This window comes from Clinocottus analis, unplaced genomic scaffold (assembly GCF_023055335.1).
Source record: "Clinocottus analis isolate CAN_PGR_092001 unplaced genomic scaffold, fCliAna1.0.p SCAF_12, whole genome shotgun sequence".
NCBI classification, from domain to species: Eukaryota; Metazoa; Chordata; class Actinopteri; order Perciformes; family Cottidae; genus Clinocottus; species Clinocottus analis.
Window position 1 is genome coordinate 17,914,101 of NW_027175843.1, and position 26,138 is coordinate 17,940,238.

The window sequence follows — 26,138 nt, forward strand, 5'->3', positions numbered from 1 at the left end:
AAAATGGTCACAAGTAGCGTGTAAACTCATAATTTACGGCCAAAGACATGTTTTTGCAAATTCTGTTCAATTCCAGTTCATGCTTGAGTGCAGGTGGACGTCTTCTGCCAAATTCCTCCAGGTGTTCCTGAGATATCGTCATGAGAATGGACCGAATGGATGAGAGGCTGTTGCTGACACGGAGGCATAAAAAAATGATGACAGGAGGAGAGTGGAGCTCTGAATGTTTAATACAATAATACGGAAAACGGCTGTACAGTATACACAGTGCACACATTCACCCTCACACACACACTCAAACACACACACAGAGAGCCAGAGAGCACATGATGACAATAGCACACATGAACGAACACAGTGCTCAGTGGATGTAAAGACTTTGCGCCGTCGGCCATGTTGGCTCCACCCTCAAGCTCGTTTTGGCCGTTGCTATAGTAGCTGGGGTTATTCAGGAGAAGTGACAGTCACGTGGTTTTTAATAGGAGGAGGACAGAAGCAACAGAAGCGGTGTGATTTCTGAGCTTCTGTCCATTTTTAAGGAACATTCTGGTATTTTCCGACGATCGCACAGTTTCTACAAAGACGGTGGAGAGTACAATGTCACGACAGCGAATATTAACCGAAAGTACACGACGAAAACTGAATCACAGGTGATCTGTCTGTGTGTCTGACTGATTCTGCTCTTTGTGGGTCCAAACTTCTGACCACGCCCCAATTAGTGATGTCATAGCAGGTACAGGTCAGGTCAGTTTGGCATTTCCATCAATAAACCACCATTTTGGTGTGTTTAACCGGTGTGAGGCTGGAGTCAAATACATCTTTTAAAGTCACAGAGGAACGGGGATATTTGATTGGATAAATGCCCCCAAGTTTAGGAAGAATCATCTGAACTATTGTGTTTTACACGAAGAGAAAAGAGTTGTTTTGGATGTAAACCTTTGAGGATTTTATTTTACTTTTATTTTACTGTGGCTTTAAAAAAGGCATCTTAAATTATTAACGCTTTGCATGAGCGCAAATAGACACTATGTCACCAAGCTTTGAGTATATCACATTTTTAATAAGGACGCGATGATGAACTTTGCTGAGCAGCTTTCCGGAGGAAAGCACACACACACACACAGACACACACACACAGGCACACACACATTCGTACATATTGCTAGCTAGTAAACCGCTAGCACTGTACATTAGCCATCTGCACGTGGAATGCAAAAACACTGCAGTAGTCAAATGCATGCAAAAAAGAAGAGTTTTTTTATTCATTTTCTTGCCATGTTGAAACATTTTTGACTTGCTGAGACATCATGTTGTACCAACGACAGTGAATTTGTGTGCGCTAACATTTTTCTATTGGCTTTCTCACAACACAAATTTAGGATTGTTCAGCGACAAAGTGACAATTTGACCTTTTCCTCTACTTGCATCCTTGGGGGCAAAAAAAATAAATAATTCACCAACCAATCAAGTAACAAGTCTAAGAGCCTTCAGCCACGCTGGTGGCTCTGTGAGGCTACTTTGGCACTGCAATGCTTTGAGCTAAATGCTAACGTCAGCAAGCTAACATGTTCACGACAGATAAGCTAACGGGACAGGGCTTTGAAGCGTCATGTGATGCCATGGGGCCCAAAAATACTTGTTTTTTTACACAGACTTACATTGGGAAAGCGACGACAGTAACTCAGCAGATGTTTTGTTTTTAGATGAATCCCAATACGAACACTTCAATAGCCCTTATCTAACTCATTAGGTCCTAAAAGTTGTAACAGACTAGTAGCCGAAAGCAGAGTTATTTTCCTCCCTCCGTTCATGTGAATGAGCCCGTTTCCCTTAACGTTAATGGAAACCTGGTGCGATTGCTCTATGGGCACATGGATGCCGAAGAGGAAGATCCAGGTGGTTTTATCTCAATTTTAGACTTGAATGTCAAATGTTTTTCTGAAGTTCTCTTTATGCATCCATGACGTCTACCAGGTATAATGTTTACAATGTTTACCATTTAAGTTAGTCATGGTTAGTATGCTAACATTTGCAAACTACAACTAACTACAAAATACAGCTGACGGGAATGTCATTAGTTATGGTGTGGCAGGTATTTGTTTCCATGTGGAACGAGACAAAAGGTTAATACAGTTGTTCAGACATTTTACTCAAAAACACAAAAAAAATCATCCTCGTGGCGCGAGAGGAAAAAGAAGATGATGAATAAAGTCATTACAATACATCTTCTTTCTTGGCGATCCATTCGATAGTTGTAGAGATATTTCAGTCTGGACCAAAAGCCGCGTGGCTATCGTGGCCATGACATCATATATTGGGGCGTGGCTACAAGCACAACATGATTATTTGAACCCAGAACAGACAACAGAGCAGAAATCCCTCTTCACACTCCTCACGAGTTATATAGGAAGTGTACCACAACACGCCTGCTTCATTCACAAAACCTCCACAACCGCTTCTTAACAGCTGCATGTCTCATTCCTCCAGATATTAGAAGTTTAGCCACGGTACGCTCTCTGGATTTCACCCGTCAATCTTTAAGTTTGAATTCAAATTTTGATACTTCCACTTATTTCACAGACATTTGTATTTCCTCTGAGCTTCTAATAAAATCATAAAACACTTTCACCACAGTGAATGGAGCGTGACGCTGCTAAGAAGCTGATTATCTGATGAATGTCGTCACTTTGAATGCGGTGTTTTCATTGTCGGTTGTAAACATATGGTCGTGTGGCCCTTTGAGGGGCCGCTGAGGGGCCACTGAGCCAGCTGCTGTGTTTAAAACACAAGAGTCCGAACCCTCGTTGACACTGCCACAGTCAGATACAGCGGTGAGTTCGCCGTGGAGCACTTCATTCAGGCACTTCATCTTGTTCTTCCTCTTTTTCCTCCTCGCGCCCCGCCCCTGCAACGGTTAGCATAGCCACAAGTCAGTCCATTGAGAGTTACAGGTTGTTTTTTTTTTAGGGGGAATGTTTGAGAAGGATTAAGTGTTCGTACCGTTCCAGGACAGGTGGACGGGCGACTCGTCTTCTTGAGGTTCCTCAGGGAGGGAGCCCTCTATGACACTGGGGCCGGGCGAGGCATGCGACTGGACGTCGGACTCCACTTTCTCTTGTTCCTCTTGCTCCTTATTGGCCAGCTCTGTTCACGGCACAGAAAGATTTAAGTTGCAAGAAAACGGGACAAAGAGTCACTTTTCTTCTGATATCCACTAGACAAGAGGGAGCATGTGATGTTCGCACGCTGTACTTTCTCTGAGGTTATTCTGTCAATGACAATGCTAACACCCAACATGGTGCCCATCTTAGTTTAGCATGCTAACATGTGCTAATTAGCGATGAACGCAAAGTGCAACTGAGACTAATGTCATAAGGTTTGCAGGTATTTATTGCCGGTGACTTGTGATCGTGAGAAATAAGGGCACTTTATGGCATTTGCAAGGTCGGCAACATGACAGTATATAACATATACAGAGCTAAATGACCGATTTTAAGTTTCCTGTACCTTTTTAAATCCACTGGTGTGTGTGTGTGTGTGTGTGTAGAGGTGTAGGCGTGTGTGAGTGTGCGTACCGTGCACAGACAGCTCTTTCCATCTGTCCTTGTTACTGCCGATCACGCCGGATAGGTGGGTCTTCAGAGCCGGCAGGTCGATGGCTGTCAGGGAAAAGTCCATCTGTCCATCATTGCTGTTCCCGTAGCGACCGCTACTGTGTCTCTGCACCGACTCCACGGTGACCGAACCACTTCCTGTCATGCTGGAACAAAGGACCACGTGGCGTGTGGAGGGTCACAACCAATGCAGCCACACGCACGTGAAATGGTCACACTTTCTATGTTTTGTCCGATCGAACAGCCATGACGTCCATGTTTTCTACAATACTGAATAATAAATATATAATTATGTATTGTAGATTTTACTGTTTTCTACCGTTTTTATTATTTATATTACTTGTTTTGATTTTTTTAATATGTTGCTTGTGTGCACTTTACCCGGTTTGCTGCTGTAATCCTGTGAGACCAATAAAGGAATATGTAATCTAATAAAACAAAGGAATATCTAATGTGAAAAGAGTACTTCTGCCACATTGGTACTTGGTATATCAACCAATATCCTTTTTTTTAACTTGGGTATCAGAATCTGGTTTTCTAACATAGTAACTAATATTTTGGACTGATGATTCAAAGAGCAAAGGGTCGTGTTCAGTCACGTTTTTTAAAACCCATCCTTAGGTCTATAAACACGTGGAGAAAGTTTTTTTGCCTTAAAGTGGAACTTTGATTATTTTTATTTTGTGTAGTAGTCGTAGTAGTAGTTGTAGTAGTAGTAGTAGTACCTCGACTTCCTGTTTCCGGTCTCTCTGGCCTTCCTGTTCTCGTCTATCAGAGGAGCAATCACTTTCTCTGTGGTGTCGATCAGAACGCTGAACGTCGGCTCCACGATGAAGTCTATGAAACCTGCAAAGAGAGAGAGAGAGAGATGTGATGGAGATAATAGAAAAGGTCAAAGGATGGAGGAGTAGAAATACAGTATCATTGATAATCATCAGTTCTTCTTCTCTCTAGAATTTGAAAATCAAACCAATCTCTGAGAGAGAGCGGAGAATGATGGTAGTTCTTCAAACCACCAGCAGGCGTCACTGTTGAACCAAAGTGAATACTCACTAAGAGCCTCGTGTCGTGAGTCAACAGTACTGTCCTGGTATACGTTACCAGTTCAAGGTACTCCTCACCTGCTGTGGCCCTGTGGTATTACTGGTTGCCGGTTGATCTTACCTATCTGTGATTGGGCGATCATGGTGGCTTTGCGGTCGCAGAGAGGCGAGAAGGGAAGGCCGAGTTCCACCTCTTTGTCTCCCTGGAAGAGACACAGTCACCAAGGCAACATGAACCCCGCAAACTCAAAGCAACTGTGTGGTATTTGCATCCACTTAAGAAGGATGAATCCAAAGCAAAGAGTGTCAATTCAAACAGGAAGAGGCCTGAATGTGCAAGAAATTACCCTCACAGTCCTGTAGGAGATGTTTCTACACGCTGCGTTGAGGGGATTAGTTTTGACGGAGAGGAAAACGTGACGATATCATTCCCACATAGTCACGATATGTCCCATTTTACAGATTCACAGGACTCAGACATAATGGGGCAAGCTGCACGGCCTCCTACAGCTTCCCAAATAAACAGGATTTTTTTGACATGAATCATGACGAGCGCCTGTCTCTCGAGTCACACCGAAAGTAAACGCAGAAAGAAACCGCGAGAAAATTCCTTCATGTCTCACTGCGTATGGGATCTATCAGCTCAACATCATTTAAAATAATTATTCTACAACAATAACGGTCCAGACTGTCATGAGTAAATAGTTAATAGACCCTCACAATGCTTTACATAATCCAAACCTCAAAATTTTTAAAAAAGAAACAAATTTACCATTTTAAATGTTGGAACCAATGTTTGGCCATTATTTTGCTTTGAAAAAATTAAACTAGCTTGCCAAATAATTTCCATCCAATCAATGAAAATCAGTTAATCAACCAATAGTTTCAGCTGTACTTGAATTCACTTTTGGAAAACAGCATATTTTATAAACTCTTCATATGTTTTTTATTCTTAGTAAAATTATAACTGAAGCTGTCAGACAAATTTAACGGGGAAAGTGCGATATTTACACTTTTTTTAGAAGTAGTGCTCGTGTGTCTGTGTGTGTGTGTCTGTGTGTGTGTGTGTGTGTGTGTGTGTGTGTGTGTGTGTGTGTACCTGTCTGAAGAACTCCTCCATCAGACTGTGAGTCCAGCGGTCGTGCAGCGGCCAGGCTTTGGCTGGATGACTGATGTCTGCAGCGTGAAGCATCAGAGACAAAACCTTCACTTTGTCGAGACTGGAGGGACGAAAATGCATCTAAAAGTCATCTTCAATAACAAAATGTAAAAGCGACACTCCTCGTGAGTTTGACAGGAGAGAGTCAGCATGTTTTAATTACCCTTTAAAAACCAGAAACGGTTAAGTGCGTCTTCGCGAGTGGAGCCGTGTTTTAACTGGGGATTAGTTTTGTAGAACTGGTACAGTTCCCCAGCTGCTGCAGCAGCACAAAGCAGAACCAGCGAGTTGACAAGCTGATGACAGCGTCTTCCCCGAAATCCCATCCAAGCGTGAGCAGCCGCCCGCCTCCCTCCTCCCCCCTTTCTCTCCAGCTTCTCCCCAGCAGGGCTGACAAACAGAGAAGGGAAGCTGGACTCTGGTGAGACTCAGCACTCGTCCTGTGAGAGCCCCGCGGGGACGCACGGGCCGGTCTGGTCCAGCAGCCTGCAGGACCGTATGTTGGCTGTTTCAAACAAACTCCCACTGCTGATCTTCATCAGATGGAGCCGCCACACTCGCTCTGCCACGACGCATTATTTCAAGTCTACTCAGGCATAGAATATTCGCATTTTCTATAGAAAATATAATTATGTCCAGTTATGATGGTCTGACTATACAAAGACAATTAAAAAGTGCATTTTTTTCATGCCGTCAAGACTTTTTTTTAAATTATTATTATTGTTTATTATTAATTCAACATTTTAGTTGTATTATTTATATCTTGTTCTTACACAAATATTGTGTCTCTTTATATGTCTTATGATAATATGATTAAAAGGAAAAAGTAATGTGGTTGTTGTTTTTTTTAAATTTTTAGAAAGGTAGGTAGGTAGGTAGAGATGGAGGGAAGGAGAGGGAGGGAGGGAGGGAAGGAGGTAGATAGATAGAACGGTAGGTAGGTAGGTAGGTAGGTAGGTAGGTAGGTAGGTAGGAAGGGAGCGAGTGAGGGGTGAGGGAGAGTGGTAGATAGATAGATTTAATATACTTTTCTCCAATCTTTATTCCTCAAATTGTTTTTTCATGAATCCCTTGCTAACTAGTAGATTATAACCAGCAGAATTACGTCGTTGCTAAAACAAAACACACGTGTGCATGTTGTCTGAAGCTCAGAGGTCAAAGGTCACGGCTGCAGCACTGACCTGTCTGTCTGTGTCAGGGTGTTCCTCATGGTCTTGATCTGCTGGAAGTGACAGGACATGTCTGTGGACATCACCATCTCTATCACCAGAGCCCTCAGCTCCCTGCCAACGATCAATACACCTAGTTAGTGACCAGTCACCGTGACAAGTATTAACCCTTCAGTAAAGTGTGTGTGCGTGTGTGTGTGTGTGTGTGTGTGTGTACCTCCAGTCGTCCTTGTTCAGGTTGATCAGGATGTTCATGTCCTCCTCGGCCATCAGCCGGTAGGCGGCGCTGACGTGATGGTTCTCCAGCACCGACCGGTCGTTGTACAGGATGGCCACCTCCGACCTGACGGACAGACACGACATCCAATCAGACGCTTTCAAATTACGGAGCCCCCCCCCCCCCCAGCAACTGTTACGATCTGTGTTATCCTCCTATAGTTTAGAGATCCATTCTCACATTTCATTTTGTGTGGAGACCTTTAGCAGTCAAATCTTATGGCAAAATCCAAATTCAATATTTCAATATAACTATTTGATTGATTGGCATGAAATTCGGTACAGATACCCATTGAGCACCGAGGATGAATCCAATAATAAAGCTTATTTTTCTTTTCTTTGCACTCCTTTTCATTCATAGTCTCTCAGTCTCCCTCTCTCCCTGTGATTACTGATTGCAGGCGTTTGCTTTAAATTAACCAAAGACGGTTTCCTTCAGCCAATCACATCGCAGCTGGACAAAACCACAACAGTCTGAAGCAGCTCTTTTGACATCGGTTACCCTCTATTTGACAGAGTGGAGTACATTGAAGACTACTTTTAAACGTGGCTTTACAACAGATGAAATACTTCAAATGCTTGCTAATTCACATGGGATTGAACTAAGCAAACGCACCCTAGAAAAAAAGTCAACAAAAAAAAAAGTCAACAAAAAACAATAAATGTTTTTTTTGGTCTTAGTTTTTTGTCCTAATTTATTTATTTTTTGTCCTAATCATTAGAATAATTTTTTTTTGGTCTTATTTTTTTCTTTTTTTGTCCTAATTTATTTATTTTTTTTGTCCTAATTATTAGAATTATTTATTTATTTTTGGTCACAATTTCTTTTTTGGAGTGTGGCGAGAATGGGCCTCCATACTGATATCTGAAAAGAGCTGTGACTTATTTTTGTTAAACACAGACACAAGAAGTGAAACCACTGATCCATAAAGGTCAGGTCTGTGACAAAAAAAGGTCACTGTCCCATCAGATCCTTCATAGATAATCTATAATTGTATTAATTTATAACAAGGCAGGACATCCTGTAACAATTATGCCTCAAGATCACCAAATTAAAATCTAATAAAAAGCCTCTGTGTACCAATGTATAATAAGGAGTGAAACATTTGTAGTATTATACAATAATTTGACAGTAATACTGTCCACATTACCTGGTGTGGATGTGGAAGTTGTTGGTGGTTCCTGTGTGTTCAAAGTCGTGAATTGCTGCAGCAAAAACCATCGCAAGAATCTCCAGCTCGCTGAGCCAGTGCTGCAAACAAACACACACACACACACACACAGACGCACACAGACGCACACACGCACACACACACACAGTTAGCTGAGTGAGATAATTCACTGTGCAGAGAGACACTGTCAAGTGATAAAGTGGTGTAATGTCAGTGTGTCTGTGTGTGTGTGAGTGTGTGTCTGTGTGTGTGTTACCATTAGTCCAGTGTGCAGCATCAGGAAGTGGGCGGTCTGAGTGACATCGGCGGCGTGGATCAGGTTGTGGTAGGGGTTCTTGTGTTTGCTGTAGCCGTTCTCCAGCGCTTCCACAAACTGCACCAGAGCCTGCACCGGGATCTGAACACACAGTACCAGCGGTAGTACAAGTACTACGAGTACTACACCGAGTCTATGTGGATACTCAGTCATCCAGGATCAAAGACTTCTAGTTGCTCGACTGACTTTGAGGCAGGTGGGTCGCGATATTGCCTTCATCTTATTTTCCCAGTAAACTGTCTCCATTACAACGTCTTATCTCTGGGATCTTTTTTCTCGTAATCCTGAGGTGCTCAGCTAAGTGTACATGAAAGGTATTATAATAATCATGAGATAACATCTCCAATCTCCAATCTTTTTTTCTTCTTTGATGAATGCAATGCACTTGGCACCAAGAGCCAAATAAGCTTCAAGCAACAGCTACAAGTCCTTGAGGGGATGTGAGCAGGACTATCTCAGCCGGGTGATGTAACTTCCTGGAAACAGTCGGGCACACAACCGTACCACCAGAACTTAGTTTTTATACTTTGGTTGTTGTATGAATTAATTAGTGCACTTTAGTTGATGGTGGAAGGCAGATTTAGGTCAGAGACAAACTTGAGACAAAGCCAGGCTAGCTGTTTCCCCCTGTTTCCAGTCTTTGTGCTAAGCTAAGCTAACTGGCCCCCTTGGCTGTAGCTTCACATTCCATCAATTCACATCCCGCTTCGAGTTTTTGTCCCCCACCCAGCACACCCAAGCGCTAGCCACGCTGACACGAGTCCAACCCCACAGGCGTTAGCTTTATAAAGCCGTGTGTACCCTGAACCTGTTGATGAGGTCATAGCGGTTCAGCAGGTCGTAGACCAGGAACTTGAGGGCATGGTCGCCGGTGCCCTCGTGGAAGGAAAAAACATCAAACGACCAGTGATCCACTTCCTGTAAAACAACAAAGTGAGATCCAGGTAGACATTTAAGGACATGTATGTCGGTGCAATGCAGGCTGTCTGGTCATCGATCAGTGTAATTCAATGTAATGTAGGACTTCTGCCACAAGAGGGCAGTGTGTTTATAATGTTTGCTGACATTGGAAGGCGGTAGCGGTAGAACAGCGTAACCAATTAAATTAATGATGATAATTATTCATTAGGCAATAATGATATAATTCGATTTTTAGGATTTATGTCGTGTTGTTTTCCATTCTCTCCGTTTCGGGTTTTACATCATAAATAAGAATTGGCTGCAGAGTGTTTATTGTCTAATCTAATTTTTCCTGAGTTTGTACAGGAAGCCCTGAGATCAAGACGTATGTCATCACATACACGGGGCTGAAAATACATCTTTCTTCCTCCAACTCCTCCTTCCTTCCTTCAATTGCTTCTCCTCTAATCCATCTCCTCATTTTACTTCCATTCCTGCTCCTCCAACCTTCCCTTCTCTGTCTCCTACCTCTCCTTCAATTCCTCCTCCTTTCCACTTCTTCCTCCTCCTTTTTGTATGTTCCTGTCCTCCTTTATCTCCTCTTCTCCTGCTTTACCCTAGTCACCTTTTCTGCCTCCTCTTCCTTCCCTATTCTGTTCTCTTCTCACCGCCTCCTTACATCTTTACCTGCTTGATGCCTTCTTCTTTTCCTTCTCCTTTTCTCTTATATCACATCATTTCACTCGATACGATTCCTTCTATACCTCCTTTCCTTCCTTTTCTCCATTTAATTTCCATTTCTTCCCTTTCTTCCTCTTTTCCTTTGATAATCCACCGTCCTTCTTTGCCTCTGATGTTCCTTTCCTACTTTGTCTCTACCTCGTGTATTCCTTCCCGACACCTCGTCCTTTCCTTCTCCACCTCTTCCTTATCTCTCGCCCTCTTCCTGAAATGATGGCAGAAGCATTAAGGCCGTCCGAACATTGGCCCTTTTGAACTGTTGTGGTCAGGGAAGCGTTACCGCAGTCAAGGAGCCGGAGCGGAGAGATTAAAGAGGAGCTTCTTCCCTCCGGCTGTCTGAATCCTGAACGAGGACACTGCCAAGTCTCCCGGAAGACTTTACCGCTCATGTTACGTCAGTTACGCTCAGCATTCCCCTGCATCCCTCTACATCTGCACCATATTTCATATTTGCACATAGCAGTTTATTGTTGCATTGTGTCATTGTGCATATTTTCTTGTGGTACTGACAAACAAATTATTCCACTGCATAATGTAGAAATATGTTGAGTAGGTGGCACATAAAACTTCTATTCTCTGCCTCCTTTCTTTCCTCTTCTGCTTCCTTCTCTCCTTAATCCTTCTATTTCATTACTTCCTATCCTCTTCACTTTTCTTTCTTTACCTCTTCCTTTTCATTCAGTCCCTTACTTTCTAATCTCCTTTCCTACTTCCTCAACTCTTTCTTCTTCCATTCTTTATTACATTTCTCTTGTCTGCCTCCTCCTTTCCTTTTCAAGTTTCTGGAGAAAACAAACTTGTCTTTCTTTCACAGTAGGAACTGACTGACGCAAATATTTTTTAAATTGAATAATCAAATTATTTCCCTTTCCTGCGGACGGGTTTGCAGCAATAAAACAGTTTATACCTTCAGAGCCGTCAAAGCCGTGGGAGGGTAGGTCAGACCAGCCATGTTGGACGTCCGCCTGTACATCCTAAAGTCACACACACACACAGACGCACACAAACACAGACACACTGGTAAAATAAACCGTGCAAAAAAAAAAATCTCACACTTATATACAGACGGTTGCTTGCATATACACACACTCCTCCCGCAGACCTGCAGTCGCCCTCCTCCACAGTTTGTGACCAGGATGGATGGCGCGTCGTCATGGTAACCGCGTTCTAAACACACACGACGAACGCGGCGCCTCGTTGCAGCAGACATCGTGTTTGTTTTTTGGATTTCATGCGTCATTAAGCTTTTTTTTCCCGCAAGATGAACTGATAGCGCTCTCTGTCACTTACCCCTCATTTACCCCTCTAATGATATCGGACCTCGTGGTCCCCCCCCTTCCTCCCCCCTCCTCCTCCTCCTCCCTCTCTCCACTCCCCCGCACACGAGCTGCTAACGTCGTTACACGTCACGTTTTCGACCTCGTAATCACATCTGCGGCGAAGTCGTGGGGGCCGGATGCGCTCTAATGTTTATTTTGAGGCAAGTTGACGCTCGTTGTTCAGTTTCATCTTCAGGTGCTCCAGATTTCTGCTCCGAGACAAAAATAACTCTGGGAACATTTCAGAGTGTTGCTTTTTTTGTTATGTTTTGTTTTGTTCGAGACAATCATCTGACTGGACCTTTTGAGGAGTCACAGCTCTGTCTCTGTTATAAATACAATGTGTGAGGCGGCCGTATGCGAGCGTGGAGCTTGTGATTCCTAAACCATGGGCCTCAATCTGCAGCTCTAACGGCGTCCATTCATCAGGGTTTCAGTCCTCGGAGGTTCGACGCGGATGTCGGGCGACGAGGTCTGGCTCACGTTCAGTGTTCCAGTTCATCCTCGTGGTGTTGGGTCAGGTTGATGTCAGGGCCTCTGCGTCAACTTCTTTCACATCAAACTCACAGTTTTCTCACAGTTCTGTAAGGAGCCGGCTTTGTGCACACCGGGAGGGGAAAAGGGCAAAACTCAGGATGCACACCATTTCCTGAAATGTCCCTGTGTTCTGCAGCATTAAGATTTATTTTACCCAAACTAGGAAAAACAGACCCAGACTAAAAGCAAATGTAGGGTCCATTTCTGCAGAGGTGTTACATTTTGTGGAGGGAAATGTGAGCTCCATGTTTGCATTGTTTCCCTAATTCTCTGGCTGACAGGTGCAAAGTTTGCATGACTCATAAAGTCACAATAGCTGCATTTTATTTAACCCTTCAGGGTCTTTTTCTAAATTTGACATAACTTCTTAAATTCACTTTTTAAAGCCACTTGCATATGTGATAGATACCCGTGTGTTACATCAAAAACTACAGAACAGGCTCAGCTCTCGATATAATGAGGCACAATTGTCATAAGGCACAAGTGTAAAGTGACAACTTGGCCCAAAAGCAGAAAAATGTAAGCTTGATTTTTTTTAATTCTTCATATCTCGTGTAAAAAGATAACTTTACTCATGTGGACGAACTGTTTGGTGCCTTAAATTGGTTTACCAAAGGTCTTAGGTTCACAAAAGCAGTGAAATATAAGAATAAAAAGGTACATACATGTAAATCAATGTCTAATACCAAATTTTGTAATACCGCTTTTGTGCCCTTTTCACACGAAAATTTGAATGTTTAAAAAACGGAAACACTGTCAATCACGCCGCCGTGTTTCAAGACCCCCGTGGGTTCAAGCTATATCATTTGTATTTTTAAAAAATACTTTAATATAAGTATATGTATATATATTTTACCTTTCTACAAATATCCCAGCTTGCACTGCATGGACGATGCTCCGGAATCTCGGCTTCTCCTCGGGGCGCCGCTTGGCCACGCCCATCTTCCTGGTGAAGGTGCACGCCAGCCAATCCCGTACTTCGCTGGGCACCGACTCCGCCTGCAGGTCGCTGAGCTCGTCCTCGGTGTCCAACAGACGCCTGCGTGGGACAGAAGGACGCGGCCGTCAGTCACGGCCGGGACAACCGGCGACGGGGGGAAACATTTTGCCACACATCTGTTTGTCTACTTGGTCTCATCCGTGTAAACGTTGTCCAACATGGAGGCAGCCAGCTCCAGGTTCCTGCGGAGTTCCTGCAGGTCCACGACACCCCGGTCCATCTGCTCCAGGACCCCCTTGAGCCTGACGACACAAAAACACACACACGCAGGTCGCACACAGTGCACTCATGTGCTCAGAGAAGAGAAGTTCACAACATGAATCATCCAAAGTGTAGAAAAACACGTCGGTTTTTAGTTTGAGTTATTTGGACGAGCTGGAGAGGAATTTGTTGACCAGTGAAACCTTTTCTGTCTCATTCTTCCAATCAGCTTCATTCAAACTCAGCATTTCTACAGTTTGTTCCCAAGAAAAAGCTCTTTCAAATTCATAACATTTGTTATAATAATAGCACTAAACACAGCCTTGGTATAGAGTATAGTATAGAGTTCATCAGTATGCTGTGGCTTGTTTCGTGTGCTTGGATAAAGACGATGGTTTGAAAAAACTAATATTTCAGCAGCTAGCCTTTAGCATTGAACAATTCCCATAATCCTTTGCCAAGCATTGGGTCAAACTGTTCTTCTATGGCGTAAATTAAATGTAGCTCTTAACTGCAGAACGTTCCTCTCATGTGCAGCAGTTTACGCTCCAGCAGATCACAGTGATACAGATGTTTTTGGTGTATTTTAGGTTCTGGGCGTCTCCGTTCTCTCAAAGGAAAAGAACCGACAAGACGCCTTGTTTTTGGCGCACGGCTCAAGTTCCCTTTTTCTATCCTTCCACCACGTCCTCGGGAAGATGGATGAGTTTGTCTGCAGCCGAATAGCACACAGCCGGTCGTTACTCAAATGAGAACGATTCAATCTGTGCTGATTTCAGTCTCATCAAAAGTCCCGAAATGGACCAGCGGGAAATAATTTAGTTCCAGCTGTTATCTGTTATCTTCATCTCATTTTAGCCGCGTCACGCTGAGCTGTCTGAGATCACTGTTGCCAAATTTCAGTCAGGAAATCACAGCCCAGAACTCGCCCACCCAAAACTATTATTACCTGCCCACTTCAATGAAAGGTAGCCGCATTTGGAGGCGCTGTCTGAGCTGCTGTTTTGAGTGCCGAGAGCTCAGGTTGAAAAGAAATATTGATATTTCTCTCTCTCTATATATATATATTTGTATATTTAGAAATATCATATTTCTGGAAACTCCAAGCTTACTCCATGTCTGACCTTCTGCAGAAGAAATATGAGTGGACACTTTCAAAAGGTCAATGACAAAAAGTTCAACCATGTAAACTTCCAGTGCAGCTGCAGGTTAAAACAAATGTAAGATGCAGCTGTTCTGCTCCTCTGTAACGTTAGTCACCTGCAAACTATAACCTGTGCCGCGCGCCGCTGCGCTACATTCGAGAGTCATCGTGCCGTGTGCAGGAATCCTCTCCGCAGACTTCACACACCTGCTAACTGGCAGCAGGAAGCACGCCGATCTTCCTTCGTGCTTTGCACCCACACAGCTGCTGTCCTGTTCGCGCCGCGGAGCCGGGACGCGAAAAATCTGTTTCCTCCAGATGGACGCACGACACCCGGCCTCCTGTCAATCAGCCGACTCCCACGGCAAAGCAACGGGAGAGTCTCCTCCCGGGAATAAACACGTACGACCGGACGCCGCTTCATCCTCGCGGCGTCTTCGGGCGGAAGTTCGCTTACAGGTTGAGACCCGAACTTAGAGTTGTTTTGTCTCACAGCAATGTGATGAGTTCCTTATTTAATATTATCTTGAAATGTTGCCTGCAGATGCAAGATGTAATCCACAGAGGGCTTATGTGTGTGTATATATATATATATATATATATATATATATATATATATATATATATATATATATATATATATATATATATATATATATATTCATCTGTTACCCACCACACGGATGGACGGTTCAGATGTTAACGACAGAGGGAAGCTGACGACATGAAGACATGAAGACATGAAGACATGAAGGATGAAGGCATGAAGACATGAAGGCATGAAGGCATGAAGACATGAAGACATGAAGACATGAAGATGTGAAGACATGAAGGCATGAAGACATGAAGGCATGAAGACATGAAGGTATGAAGATGAAGACATGAAGGCATGAAGACATGAAGGCATGAAGTCATGAAGGCATGAAGACATGGAGGCATGAAGACATGAAGACATGAAGGCATGAAGGCATGAAGACATGAAGACATGAAGGATGAAGGCATTAAGACATGAAGGCATGAAGACATGAAGGCATTAAGACATGAAGACATGAAAGCATGAAGACATGAAGGCATGAAGGCATTAAGACATGAAGACATGAAGACATGAAGGCATGAAGACATGAAGGCATGAAGGCATGAAGGCATGAAGACATGAAGACATGAAGGCATGAAGACATGAAGGCATGAAGGCATGAAGACATGAAGACATGAAGACATGAAGGCATGAAGGATGAAAGCATGAAGACATGAAGACATGAAGACATGAAGGCATGAAGACATGAAGGCATGAAGACATGAAGGCATGAAGGCATGAAGACATGAAGACATGAAGGCATGAAGACATGAAGACATGAAGACATGAAGGCATGAAGACATGAAGACATGAAGGCATGAAGGCATGAAGACATGAAGACATGAAGGATGAAAGCATGAAGACATGAAGACATGAAGGCATGAAGACATGAAGACATGAAGGCATGAAGGCATGAAGACATGAAGGCATGAAGGCATGAAGACATGAAGACATGAAGGCATGAAGACATGAAGACATGAAGACATGAAGGCATGAAGACATGAAGACATGAAGGCATGAAGACATGAAGACATGAAGGCATGAAGACATGAAGGCATGAAGACATGAAGGATGAAGACATGAAGGCATGAAGACATGAAGACATGAAGACATGAAGGCATGAAGACATGAAGACATGAAGGCATGAAGGCATGAAGGCATGAAGACATGAAGACATGAAGACATGAAGGCTCGGCGCCCGGCGCTCGGGCGTCGTGCCGTCGCCGTGGTTACGAAAACACCTTCCTGTAAACTGGATGAAATCTGTTTTAGTTGCCATGGCTACAGGCCGGAGGAGTCAGACTGGGATGCGGGAGCGAGGGAGAAATAAATAAAAAAAATAAAAAAAAGTTCAAGACGGAAGACGTTCAATTCATTTTTTTTCCTAAGAAAAAATAATTAAATTAAACCGCTCAATAGCTTCCCTTTCTTTTTGGGAACAGAACATTGTTATTATTATCATTATCATCATCATCATCATCATCATCATCGGCGGTATCTGGGGCCAAAAGCCTGGAGACTCTCAAGGGCTTAAGCTGAGCTCGAGAGGTTCAAATTCCCGGCGAAGTCCGGCGTGAAGACGTTGGATTATTGATCGCTTTCCACTCGGCGAGTCGGCTTTTTGTGCGCTAAAGAGCAGATTCCCGCCAGTTGTATATTCTATCCCGACAGGTGACGAATGGGTTCATTTGCGGAGTGAAGGAAGGAAGCGCTGCATCCATCTTGGCGGCGGCGACGCAGACGTCAATGAGCAAAGAGGCGGAGCGCTGTGACGCAGCGCAGGTTGTCCTCTTGTTGATTTCTGCTGCAAAGTTTGATATTTCAACGCGGGGGACGGAGGCGATGGACAAGGTGGCCATGTGGATGGAGGTGATTCATGTGAGAGGAAAGAAGAAGCAACAAAGTTCTGATACACATCTTTTTCAGTTTTTTGGACTTATGACATTTTTCTCTTCTTTTTTTTTCCGCTGTTTTGTGAAATATCTAATAATTTAGTAATTGACCTCAAACTGTTATTGAAATGAAACCAAAGTCTCTTTGGCGGAGCTAGAAACAAGTACTTTGGAGTGTTTTCCTCGTGTGTGTGTGTGTGTGCGTGTGTGTGTGTGTGTGTGTGTGTGTGTCTTACCTCATTGAGGCACTTTTATATTTCTGCCTGTAAACAAAGAAAACAAAAACAGAATAGTCACTCAAACGAACACACTGATTACAACACAAACTGATTACAACACAAACTGATTACAACACAAACTGATTACAACACAAACTGATTAAAACACAAACCGACCAAACTCGCGACCGGGCGGTCAGAGTCAAATCCTCGGGGAACATTGTTGACTAGTGGCCACGGTCGGTAATGCAGGTCACATGACCCCAAAAAAAGCTTTCCAAAAACAAAGTCTAGCGACTAACAGACCAGTGGGGCACACAAACTCAGATCATAACACACACACACACACACACACACACACACACACACACACACACACACATAGAGGGAGAGGAACGTCCAACTCTGCTCATGATGCCATGTAATATCTCTCGACCAAGCGCAGAGTTGTTTTGTTTGCCGCTGCGTTGATGTTTCCCTGCGCGGCACCTGGATTCCTCCGAGGTCACAGAGGCCACGCTTCACAAGAAACTCCCTCTTGTCAGGCTTCAAGTGACACGTTTGTTGTCCGCCGAGCCGGAGCCAAGACCAATTAGCGTCCCGCGAGGAGCTCCCGGCAGCTCTACGGGGACGGAGCGATTGTGGTTACGTAACTTTCATTGTGTTGCTTTTGTCTGCGTTGCGTTATCGAAGGTGGGCGTGTCTCTCTGCTACAATCCCTGTTTCAACTGGCACGTGTTGGGGTGATTTTCGGGTGGATATTACCATTGGAGGGAGACTTTTCCTTCACAGGACAAGACTCACATGTCCCAGGAAGAAGTTCATGATGTATGCGCCATTATTTATATTTTTAATCGTGTTTCATTGAGAATTCCCTAATTTTTCAACTGATTTTGAGTCTTTTTTTTTAGGTCAATGATGGGCCACGATACCTGTTTTTCATTTTATGAGAAGTTCTACAGGTAAAATGAAAGGAGAGTACTTCCATTTGCCTTGTATTGCTGTGTTTTGATGTATTTTCATGAGATGTATTTTTGATTTGGTACATTATATCGGGTAAAATACAGCCAATGTTAGTGTTAGTGTTACTATTTGTAACGTTAGAGTTCGAGGGTTAAACATGCAGGGTTGCCACTTCAATACTTTCCCACACATTAAGTTTAAAAAACGATCAAAAGGAAAGAATATTAAACCCGAACGTTAATTGCAACTCTAATCCTTCTTCTTACACCTGAAGCGGGGGCTCGAGAGACCGCCAACACAAAGCGGGAGCAGAGCCGACGTCAACAAAACCACCAGAGGTCGCAACATCCATCAAGGTCACGGCTCACTGCATCGGACCAATAAAAGAAAAAAAGCCCCTCCGGTGAGCAAATACGTAAACCAGAAGTTGATGAGCTCCATTTGGTCTGAAATGAGCCAATCCCGGCTTTTGGGATCTGAAACCCTCCCCGAAGGCTGCGTCTCAGCTCTCGACCCGTCTCAGCTCGGCAAATGTGACAGCGGGATTATTGTCTGTTGTTTTTCACACGGGCCTGCGTGGGCACTTCAACACCGAATTACAAATCAGGGCATATTTATACGGCGGGGCGAGCGGCGCCAGGCTGCATTGTGGGTTGTGGTTTTTTTTTTTTGGTGGGAAAAAAATAAATAAGACGCATGCTGCAGCACCAACAGTGACAGGTGAGGACAGAGATAGTTTCTGGAGGAATGACTCACCGCTCTGTCATGACTTTTCCAGGCTAACGCCTTCAGTGAAAGAATTAGCATTTTTATTTTTTTCTTCTTCTTCTTCTTCTTCCTCTCGTGTTTCTTCCCTCCTTGTGATGATGTGTGTTATTTTTCTTTTTACTGTCATCTCACACATCCCCCCCCCCCCCTTCTCCGCGTCCTTGAGCGTTATTAGTACTGAGCATGTACGGAATATTTTATTCTTAGATGCTTTTATTTCTCCGCATGACTGTTTGTGATGCACCACCGCGGGGTGCGTTTTTCGCGCTTTTTTAGCGGCTAAGTCTGCACCGCCTACATTAAGACCAAGCGCCCTGGCCTGAAGAAGAAGAAGAAGAAGAAGAAGAAGAAGAAGAAGAAGAAGAAGAAGAAGAAGAAGAAGAAGAAGAAGAAGAAGAAGAAGAAGCAGAGCATCCATTAAAATGTAGCAGTCTGTTCATAAACTGCAAAAAACACACGAATATGTATAAATACATGAAAAGCACCGTACATGCATAAGAACAGAGTACTGACGCGTTCCCACTGGTTTCCACTCCAACGTCTCCACCTCTCTGTGTTTTCTCATTTGTTTTAATGCCGGCTATTTCAGGTGACTGACTTTAAAGAAACTAGTTATTCTGGTTTTTTATTCTGTTATTCTGCTCTTTTTTTTTGTTCATTGTCGTCGCTGAACTGTATCAACTGGTTTCTGTTCGATTTTCCGCTTCACAAAACAGTCTGATGAACTCCCCGGAGCACATTTTCTAACTTTTTATTCCCCTCCTCTTCCATCTCATTAGTTCATCCCTCTCTCGCCGAAGCAAATCTAAAAGATTTGTTTCAAACGCTTAAAAAGATTTAATGCGAAATAGTAAAAAAAAAAAATTTTTAAAAAGCGGGAGGTGAACTGTGTAAAACACTAAATAAAGATAAATAAGATACACATTTTGTCCTCGGCTGAAACGAGATACTCTGCTGTTACCACGGAAACTAGGGATGATGAAAAAAAAAAAAAAAACAACCTAATCTGTACTCTTAATTGTTTTCCCTCCAAACAGCAGAGACCTCTATTGTGTGTTGATCTGCATCCAGGGTTCATATCCATCAGAAGGAGAATTAATACGATCGACTGGGGTTAAATGAATAAAGACACAAGAGGGCACTTGTGGTTCAAGCACTATACTTGAACCACACACACACACGCACACACACACATGCACACACACGATATGAAGCGGCTGATAGTGTTGAGTGGATACCTGTTTGTCATTCTCATGCATCTTTGAGCTGTTTGCTTGTCTCACGCGTGAATCTTATTGCAGTTGAGCATTCGGAAGAAGTTGCAGCCGCAGCTTTAAGAGACTCTTCGCCTGCAGACGGAGCGAGTTTCAACACGGAGAAGTTGCTCTTTCTTTCTGTAGGATAAGCGTCTGTAGGATGTCAGGCGTCGACTACTGAGAGCGGGCGTCTCCCTTTGTGTCGGCGCGTCAGATGTTCCCCGTCTAAATCTGGAAAACGGGTCTGACTTTGCACTGAATTTGATTGATTTAATTTGCTCCTTCAGTCCATTGAACACAGATTCACTGAGCTCGTTTGGCACATTTTGTTAAATCCCCCAAAAATCTTTGCTCTCCAAACTGACAAAAGATGAGTACTCTGTACTGAGAGTATGAGGTGTTGCCACTGATCTTACACATACGTGACATCCAGCAGCGCCGCAGCAGGCAACATGTCGGCATCCATAAAGTGCGAAAAAACATCCCAGTGCATCGATTTTTACCTCTTTTTTTTTTTAATAATCACACAGTCCCTGCAACACAGCAATTCTATGTAACCTTCTAAATAGCTGGGCCTTTACCTCCACTGCAGTTAATGACTTTAAAGAGTGCTTATTAAAAGAGAAATGTAATGAGCTTTAATTAAGCGGAACAACTTCGAAATGAAAAGCGCTTTAAAATAGAAAAAGATGGAGGGACTGGAGCTGTGATTCCATCAACGAGACTTCATGGCCCTCGTGAGTGTACATGGAGTCTAACAGTCAGTATCAATGACACAAAATCACACATTTTTGGACGACCCTATGAGTTGTTTTCCATTAAAACCGGTTGCTGCTCGGTCGCCACCGCAGGCTCACAGTCGGCCGATGCACACGGGAGTCTGGCTGTTTCATAAAGTAAGAAACCTGTCACTCAAATCCTTTCTCAGTCCCTCAAAGGGGAATGTATTGTCTGCATTTCAACCCATCCCCAGTAGTTAAGGAGCAGTGGGCAGCCTCGTGAAGCCCCTTGGGAAAGCAAAGGAGTCTGCACGTGTAAATATGTTTGCATTCATTATTTTTTGGGATGTTTGAGTGTTTTATTTTAATTAAACTTCTACATGACTTGATTGGCAGCGATCCCCCCGTAGCTCGGTCTTACGAGTAAAGTTACGTCAGTTTAGGAGACGAGCTTCTGTGTTGAGTTCTGCATCTTTTATTTTCTATCTCATTGAATCACTGCTGACAGATAACACGTTCACTTGCCAATGTTTATTACAGGATTTGGCAAAATGAAACACTTCTCTTGGCCTCAACTTCTTCAACCGACACACCAACTTCTGCTGTTGCCAGCTAGTTACTAATACAAGATGCTGTTTAGCGAGTAGGGTCTGCTGAACAGAAAGAGAATAGCCAAGGGGCACGAATCTGTGGTGTGTTTGTGTGTGTGTGTGTTTGTTTTTTATGGAAAGAATAACACGCAATCTCGTTTCATTGCTGCTGCTGATGTGAGGAACTTTCATTGAATCCTATTGCCGGTCACTTTTCCTCCGCAACTCGACGAATGAATGAGTCCCCAAGTGATACGAACGACGGGAAGTTATTAAGATGTAAATGCGGCGAAACATTCGATTGAATTACAAGTATTATGAACGAGGGGACGCAGCGTGCACTGTGTTTTGAAAACGTGTTTTCATTCAGCTGATATTCGGAAGAGAAATATCAGATGCTCCTGGTTTGAAGAGTGTCAGTCTGTGGACCGGTGAGTCATCGGTTCAGCTGACGAGGACGAGGATGAGGACGAGGATGAGGGCTCTCATTTGGTTCGAGGGCTTCGAATTTTCCTAAAACTGTGCCGCAGCCTATAAAGGACCAGTGCCACAAATGTCAAATGTGACATTACACCATATTACGGAGGTCTGATGGACACATCATAGTATAAAGTGCTGCTTCGAGAGCCTCCGCTCTTCCGGGTTTCAGTCCACATGTTGAACCCGCTGCAGGGATTCGCCCCCCAAAAAACACGCGACGGCGTCCGTGAGGTTCGACGATGTGTGGCCCGGCTTGCAGGGAGCGCTCCTCTTCCCTCCCAAAAAGGTGCCGGGGTCGTACAGCCGGGGTCGGGGTCGGCGCTCTCTGTGCAGGCCCGTCATGTTTCACCCCCGAACCGGACACACAAAGATTGGGATTCGAGCCCGGATTCCTCCGTCCTGCAGCGGAGATGAGCAGCCGACTGCAGCTGGTCCGATAAGATCACTTCTTTTTCTTTTTTTGTTGAAGTCTTAACAGACGCCGACTCAAGTGACATCACTCGAGGACGTTTGCCAGACTTCACACGGCTCCCTCTGGAGCCACTAAAGGCTTTGTATGTTTTTAATGTCCGTCTCCCATCCTCGTCGTCTGCTGCTTCATTTAACTGGAATGAGTTGCAAGGAAAAGCACTAAAAAATACCCTCCTCATGCCGTCACCCTCCTCCAATAACTCATCACAAACGATCACCGCTACTGTCTCTCTGAATTTGCTCCGCCGTATGTTCTACACATCACGTCCATGTCATGTTTGCGTGAGTATGTTTGAGACGAATCGACGTTTGCTGCCTTTTTTTTTTTCGTGGGAAGGTCGTCATTGAAAACCGTTTCTCAAACGACTTGTCTGGTGAAATAAAAGGTCAAATGGTTTGATGTTGGAAGTCAGTTCCTCCTTTTTAAAAGATCACGATCAGCAGCGAGGCTGTTTGCTGCACGGAGACGCACGTCCCGCTCTAATTCTGGGCTCCATTTAAAGACATGCGTGTTCTCAGCGAGTGCTGCGATGATGTACGAGGGCTCTGACACACGAGTCGGTTTGTAAACAGACACCTGAAACATCAACGAGGACGTTTCAACAAAACACTGTGATGCTCAGTTTGTTTTCTCTCTCTCTCTCTCTCTCTCTCTCTCTCTCTCTCTCTTTCTTTCCCTCTCTCTCTCTCCTAATCTGTCCATCTTTGCAGAGAGTTTTGCTGCATCGCAACGCTCTGCCGTTACCATGGCAACCCGCGGAGAACAAAAAAAAAAAAGCCCAGCTTTTTTTTTTTTTTTTTAATTCTTTTTTTTAATTCTTTTTTTTACATCTGCTGCCGTCGTGGAGAAAATATCTGACAGACAGACTGGAGGACGAGAAGCTGTGACCTCATCAAAAACACTCACACAGTCTCTCTCTCTCTGTCTCTCTCTCTCTCTCTCTCTCTCTCTCTCTCTCTCTCTCTCTCTCTCTCGCTCTCTCTCCCTCCCTCTCTCTCTCTCACTCTCATGTTCAGTGATGTCGCACGCCCACAGTTTTTCAACTCATTTTCTGTCATTCGTCTTTCCCTCTGTCCTCGGTCCTTCGCCAACATCACCACAGCAACTGCAACGGTGGCCCCCTCCCACACTCCCGTCTCCTCGTCCCCTCGTCTCCTCGTCTCCTCGTCCCCTCGTCCCCCCCCCCCCCCGTCCCCGCGGCCGGCGGTCTGATTCCCGCAAACGACTTCTTCCCCGACGACATGATCGGCAATTATCAATCGTGGTCAGTCACATCATGGTTAACATTACGTCAGCGGGGCCAGCCGAGGGCGCCGTCTGTGTTTACTCACATCCCTCTCAGTCGGATCAGGACCTGGTTGCTGTGGTTCTGCTCCAGAGCGTAGTCAAAGTCCTGCACCTGCTCGATTTGCGCCCCTTCGATGCGCTGCTGCTGCTGCTGCTGCTGCTGCTGCTCCGTCTGCTGCTGCTGCTGCTCAGTCTGTGACATCTCCTCAGTCTGCACCTCCTCCTGCCGCTGCTCCTCCTCCTCCTCCTCTGTCTGCTGCTGCAGCACCTCAGTCTGCTGCTCCTCCTCCGTCTGCTCCTGCTCACTCTGCTGCACCTCGTCCCGCTCCTGTCGCATCTCCTCCTCCTCCTCCTCCTGCTGCTGCTGCCCCTCCACAGTCTGCGCTCGCCGCTCAGCGTGCACCTCCTCCTCCTGCTCCTGCTGCACCTCTTGCTCCTCTTTCTGCTCCTCCTCTTTCTGCCGCACCCCCTCCGAGCCCGCTGCCTCCTCCCGTCCTCGGTCCTGTCGGGGCATCTGCTTTCCCTCCTGTTGCTGCGCTTCCACCTCTTGCTCTCCCTCCTGTTGCTCCTCAGCCTCCAGCGGCACCTCCTCGGGCCGCTGCGCCTCCTCGTTCATCTCGGCGTGGCGAAAGAGGAGAAGGAGGTGTGGAGGTTGTTGTCTTTCCCCCCCCCCCCCTCCGAGTCAGTATCGGCGATCACAAGGACTTCGGTCTCCGTGAAGCGTCCGGACGTCTTTCAGACCGACGGAGTTGTGAAAACATCGGCCGAGAGGCGAGTTTGGGTTCGATGGAACTTCATCCAACTTCCTTTTCGACGTCGCCTGACCGCCTGCGACTTTCCCCCCACCGAGAAGCGATGACCTCTGATCCGATCTGTTGCAGAGGGGTTAAAGGTGTGAGAGGCCACGAGACGAGAGCGTAGCGCCTTTAAAAAGTTGAAGAGCAGGAACAGACTGACGGCATCTCTTTTTTTTTTTTCCCCCGTCGATCGAATTCCTGGCGATGAGAAGAAGAAAAAAAAAGCGAGGCTGATCGGCTGGCGACTTCCTTCACGGCTCAACAGCTGAGCTCTGCGCTCCGGCACTGCGGCGGCAAAATGATCCAGCTTCAGCTGTCCCGGAGCATCGCCGTAGCAACAACGCGAGGAGGAAGTCGACCAGCGATAAAAGGCGGGATGGAGCGAGAGAGAGAGAGAGAGAGAGAGAGAGAGAGAGAGGAGCGATGGAGGAGGACAAAGGAGAAGCAGAGAACATCGCAGAGTGTTTCCCTGGTAACTCAACAACGGTTGCTAAGAGTGATGGAATCCAGCAACTGACAGACCTCCCTCCTCCTCCTCCTCCTCTTCCTCCTCTTCCTCACACACCCCCCACCTCCCACCCCCCGTCCCTCCCAAATTCAAAAGCCCACAACTTTACGCTCCTGTCAGACGCAAACAGCACACAGGCATCTCAATCTGTCCTCCCCGCACTCACCCGCTGCGTCTGAGAGGGAGAATGTGTGTGTGTGTGTGCGTACCCTGCTGAGCTGTGTGTGTGTGTGTGTGTGTGTGTGTGTGTGTGCATGTGTGTGTCTGTGTTGTTTAGACAATGATGATGTAATGGTCCTGAAAAGAGAGTCACAAAGCCTCTCCAGTCAAGTGGCACAACCAAACAATCAGTCTGCAGTCCGGCTGGCGTCCCCTAGAGGCTGCCGCGGTCATTACTCCTTGTTATGCTGAGCTTGGCGCTATTTGGGTCATGTGGTCAATAAAATGTTACGGGTTCATCCGAGTGCATGGACACAGTGCTTCCACGTCTAAGCACAAAGCTTGGGGTGAGGGATGGATTAATACAAAATGAATGATCACATTTAAGAAGCTGAGATATCCTCAGTTTTAGTTTCACTGGATGCTACATTTCCCACAATGCAACTCAGTTGTGTCTTGTCTGATATCCTCGCTGCCCCGTTTCAAACTCCACACCCCCCAAGCGTGATGCAGACTTTGTGCTATTTGTGTTCTCCAAGCCTAAACCAAATTAACCTGATGACATCACTATGACATCGTTAGGGTTGATTTCTCAGACTTGACAAAGCTCCTCCACACTTACAGGAGACAATAGCAAAGTAGGACTATTTATATCTGTATATTCTGACGGGAATGTTTTTCTTACCAGCTCGTGGGGTTTTTCGCAGCACAGTTGTTGGTGGCGCCAAGGACACGCCCCCTGATGCTGCACCGGGTCCTGATTGGACGCTGCAGCCGACTCACCGCCTCGCCCGGCTGTTCAGAGTCCCCTGATGGAGGAAGAGGAAGGAAAACATTGTTTTAAAAGCTGGAACGGTTGATGTC

General features: G+C 45.0%; 1 protein-coding gene across 1 annotated transcript; it reads right to left on the reverse strand.

The window, feature by feature from the left end:
• Nucleotides 1-212: 212 nt before the first annotated feature.
• On the reverse strand, nucleotides 213-25,140 carry LOC137782571 (dual specificity calcium/calmodulin-dependent 3',5'-cyclic nucleotide phosphodiesterase 1A-like). The gene is made up of 16 exons (XM_068571958.1): nucleotides 23,855-25,140; nucleotides 17,294-17,320; nucleotides 13,375-13,488; nucleotides 13,103-13,285; nucleotides 11,298-11,364; nucleotides 9,551-9,667; nucleotides 8,690-8,830; nucleotides 8,413-8,513; nucleotides 7,203-7,328; nucleotides 6,998-7,099; nucleotides 5,757-5,877; nucleotides 4,779-4,860; nucleotides 4,340-4,460; nucleotides 3,576-3,760; nucleotides 3,001-3,144; nucleotides 213-2,905 (listed from the first exon to the last, which is right to left on the reverse strand). Exons 1-16 carry the CDS (start codon nucleotides 24,424-24,426, stop codon nucleotides 2,853-2,855), a joined length of 2,256 nt encoding a protein of 751 aa, XP_068428059.1. The 5' UTR covers nucleotides 24,427-25,140; the 3' UTR covers nucleotides 213-2,852.
• Between the last annotated feature and the right edge of the window lie 998 nt (nucleotides 25,141-26,138).